The 4,417-nt window shown below is 34.8% G+C and overlaps 1 protein-coding gene across 2 annotated transcripts; it reads right to left on the bottom strand.

The window, feature by feature from the left end:
* Positions 1–585: 585 nt before the first annotated feature.
* Positions 586–4,192, bottom strand: LOC104247491 (mitochondrial ATP-independent inner membrane protease subunit 1a-like). 2 transcript variants are annotated; one of them, XM_009803522.2, is made up of 5 exons: positions 3,886–4,181; positions 3,567–3,791; positions 3,363–3,473; positions 2,787–2,848; positions 586–938 (listed from the first exon to the last, which is right to left on the bottom strand). In XM_009803522.2, the coding sequence occupies exons 1-4, from the start codon at positions 4,009–4,011 to the stop codon at positions 2,801–2,803; spliced, it is 510 nt and encodes a 169-aa protein (XP_009801824.1). In that variant the 5' UTR covers positions 4,012–4,181; the 3' UTR covers positions 586–938; positions 2,787–2,800. The 2 variants fall into 2 exon arrangements, with proteins under 2 accessions (XP_009801824.1, XP_009801823.1); XM_009803521.2 differs by lacking the exon at positions 586–938 and adding an exon at positions 1,621–2,289 and having other exon boundaries at positions 3,886–4,192.
* Between the last annotated feature and the right edge of the window lie 225 nt (positions 4,193–4,417).

The raw sequence follows: 4,417 nt of genomic DNA, 5'->3' as shown, positions 1-4,417 counted from the left end.
GGCAAAATGGTTTTAAAAAATAATTATCCATATTATCTACTAAAAATGAATTGGATAATAAATTTTTTAAAAACGGATCAAATATGGATAAAAACCATATTATCGATTTAGAAAATGGATAACCAATGAGTTTAACTTTTACATTTGTAAAACCTCAAATTGGGGAATCCTCAAGTTTGAGAGACTAAGAATTCTCCCAAAAGTGATCATATTCAAGAAGCCATGCATAATATGAAAACATATATTATCTGCTTCATTTTTTATCCGTATTAAATGTGCATCAGGTCGGATAATTTATCCGTTTTTCATTACCCATTTTCAACCAGTCCATATCCGACCCCACCCGACCGTTTGCCACCCCTACTGCCAAATGATAGTTGTTCAAGCAAAAAGTTTAAGCAATTAAAATGACTGAGAACATTCAAACTTGTTCAATATATTATAAGCGAGAAGAAATAGTAGTGAGGAAAAAAAAGGATTAGTGGTACTTTATATCTTTATTATCTTGTCGAGATTGTTTCTTTCAAAATGCAAATAAGCTCAGATAAAGTTAAGGAAGCATAACAAAGCAAGTTTAGCGGAAAATTATCCCAATGTGTCAAATTGAAGTCATTTGCAACAAGCTAGAAATATAGGTATTGGGAAATTGTTTGTAGCAATTTGAACAATATTTGGGTTATAATTTGAGGAGTAATCATATGCGGGTTCTTTCGGGTGGGAAAAAGCCTTCTTAATAGGAACTTCCTATGCATTAGCAGATCCACTTCAAGAATGAATGATGCAAATCGTGCCATTTTTTGAATATGCGTTAACCGAATATCAACAGTTCTAGCATCTTGTGTTCCACCTTAGCACATAGCAGTGAAACAACCCACAACTTGCCATTTTTCATTAAATTGTTTAGACATAATTCCATGCTGTAAGAGAACACTCCGAATCTGCCAAGGTAAAGTCAGCATTAATCAGTTTCAACTTTTCACACGGAAAACAGGGAATCACATGGTCCAACAAAATAGAATGCCATCTAACAAGGCCTTTGTTATGGGAAGCAATATAGCAAAAGAATCAGAATACTATGCAAAAGATACAATATTACGAGGCATAGTTTTGTCATATCCTACCAAGCACACGCCTTTTCACTCACTGGCCACAGCCAATGAAGTTAGATACTTTATACAGTTATTATTCGGACGCAATACGATAGATCAAACATTAAGCAAAGAAGAAGCTTAGTTTGAAAAAGTGCAAATTTCCTACAAGCAAACCACTAGGAAAAATTTTGAGTTACCCCATACGAAAAAAAACATTTAGGCAGAAACATTAGGAAGAAACCTAAGCAGAACATTTGATTTCCTAAACATTTTGCTACCTCTTATTATGTGGGTACATGAAGCTTTAACACATATCAAGTTTCAGATAACTTCTTCAAAAGTTATGACTTTTCATACCCTACAGCAACCTGGAAGAAGTGTCCCAAATCTTAGTCAGATATCATCTATTTCAAGGGTTTGTACGCTTCATTAGAGCTCCAGAGTCATGTTGAAAGTTCACCTTTACAAAGGGACCACATGACATGCACTTCAAATCAAATTTATGTTAATATCTGTAGAAATCTGTCCGTACTGTCAAAGGCTACTCGAAACCGATATATTTCGAAGATTTCAGAGTTAATGCTTGATCACTAGCATAAAATACTTTTACCTCCAGCACAAAATGGTTTATGCAAAAATATATTTCTTACAATTATCTAAAATCAGTAGTATTTCATAGTATCCGCTAGCATAAAAACATACCCTGCATAACATAAAAGATTGGCTATAGTTGCTACTGTCCATTCCAAGATGTTTTTGTCTTACACTCATGCACACCAAATCAGAGGACCCTTCCTACCTTGAGTAAATTGAATAGCCAACTGGTTTCATAAAGATCCCAATCTACTCCAAGTACCTATAACTATCAAGCCATTCTGTGTTGGATTTGAGGTTTCTAATACATACCAGCTTCTAAATATCTAGTGCAGAAAAACAGTTCAGTCAACCATACTTGTCAGGCATGACATATGCTCCACGAATACCTGCTAACCTTGCTGAAGTCTAGAAAATGTCTAGTTCAATCTCCTGGTTATGCAAAAGATCTGATACTATGGACCATATAATAGGTGGCAGCGCACTGCTTCGTCTTTATGGCAAGAGATACTCTGGTTAGTAATTTTGAGTACAGTGCATGCCAAACATACTTATCCGGCCTTTGACTAAGATCACAAGTAATGTCAACTGCTGTACATATTTGCTGAAAAATTGAGAAAAAGGAAAAAACACATTTCAATTTGTAGAGAAATTGTTTGATTCTCTAAATTCATTCACTGAACAAAGATTATCCAAAAAATAAAGATCCCATATTGTCAAACTTTAACTTATTAAACTTGGCTTAGAATTATTAAAGAACCTACATGAGCTTCTTCTCAGTAAGGAATGATGATTTTTCTATTTGCATTAAATTCCAAGAATGAAGTTGATGACACTACTTCAAATTAAAACCATTGGTTCAAAATGGTAAGAGGAAACAAGTGTAATTTTGGCAGCTAGAGAAGATCTTTTGAATAATGATAAATGAGAGGAGAGGTGATGCAATCAAAGAACACACTATACCTATCAATGACAACATAAAGACGAAAGTCAAAGTGAAGAGATGACTATATTGCAAATCAATGATACGAGCCCATAGCAAAGGATCCAAGCTCCTAATTAGCATAAACATTTTAAACATGAAATGCTAAACAACTGTACCTTAAAAGGTTAAATTATTGTACTTCTCGTCCTACTGATCCAAAATCTTCAGGAGGCCATACCTAATCGCAATAGCAGAACTTTTAGTATTCTATAACACAACAATATTAAAGAAAGAATGCTGCACATACTAGTACTTGAAAAATGGAGAAATGATTACAAAGTTAGTATTTTCTATAACATTCCTACTTTACTAATTCAATACGAGTCTCCAGAAAGAGTTAACGACATATGTGTTGGCTTATTGATTCAATTCTGAAACACTAAACATATCAGATGAATTTTACAAGTATCAACTAGTCTACAAGAACCTGAAGTATTCAACAGCTTCATAAGCTTTGGTCTGTTAATACATACTATATGATACAGTTAGCCCAAACTAACCAAACTGTAGCTAACAGTACCAATAAATATAGTAAGAGCAGTATTTAACACAGCAAATATGATGACTAGCATGAAAGGTACCTTCGAAAGTTTTTTAGAAGAAATTAAGTAAAAGCCTTTTCTAAATATAATCAAGTCATAGCAATTTAGCAATTAAAGCTAAGAAAATTTAAATAGAGAAGAATCACTGACAATCCAAAAGACTCTGCCCTGTACAAGTCCATAAGGAACAGGTCCAAATTTCCTTGAATCAGTGGTATTAAACTTGTTATCCCCTTCAATCCAAACATGTCCATCTGGTACCTGTTCACATTCAACCTAGGTTAAAAAAAAAAAACCAATTACATGCACAAGGGAAAAGGCAGTTGTAAATTAAGTTTTTTGATCAATTATTACCACAATAGTATGTTCTTTGTCATTATTCCCAGGACCCGCAATATATTTAACAGTATCACCACCCATACCCATGAGTCTCTTGATCACAATCTTTCTCGGGTTTTCGGGGCTCCGCACTAGCACCACATCGCCCCGTTGCATTTTCTCAAACCGAGTCGAAAGCCTTTCGGCCAAAACGAGATCTCCAGTCAGATTAAACGTTGGAAGCATGCTTGGACCTTGAGTCTGTCCAAAAAAGAAAAGAAGATTTCAAATTGCTGTTCAATTGGCCCAAAACATGAAGTAGTAAACAAAAAAAATACTGCTTATGGTAAAGTACGAGAGCGAAGGTGCAGAGGTAGGTGTTGGTGACATGAAGACCACAGAGGAACTTGGCCACGAGTAGTGTTTGTTGAAATGCTTCTTTGACAAAAGGTGTCAATTGCTTCAGATTTCCCAGACCCATTTTCCCCTGATTTCTGTTCCACTGAGGTTCAAGAAAGGTTTTAAAGAGAAACACAACGACTGAGTAAATAAGAGTTGGGCATTGTGTTATTTAAGCAAATGTCACATATCTCTCCCAAATGCTACAAATGAGTTTGGACGCCTAGGCAAGGGGATTGAACTCTGCCAAACACATGCCAATTACCAAAAGACGATGTTAATATCCCTCGACTAAATAAGAGAGGTGCAAAAATTGAATGTGGCAACTGAATTGAAACAAATACAGAAAGGGAATGAGGAAATGGGAAAAATCATAGATTTGTTATAAAATAAAGACAGTAAAGTAAAGACAAGTATAGAGAGAAACTGATATATTATTCGAATTCAAACTAATGTACATAATGAATTGAAATCCCTTCTATTTATAG

This window comes from Nicotiana sylvestris, chromosome 2, assembly GCF_000393655.2.
Source record: "Nicotiana sylvestris chromosome 2, ASM39365v2, whole genome shotgun sequence".
NCBI lineage: Eukaryota > Viridiplantae > Streptophyta > Magnoliopsida > Solanales > Solanaceae > Nicotiana > Nicotiana sylvestris.
This window is presented reverse-complemented; position numbering and strand designations above follow the sequence as displayed.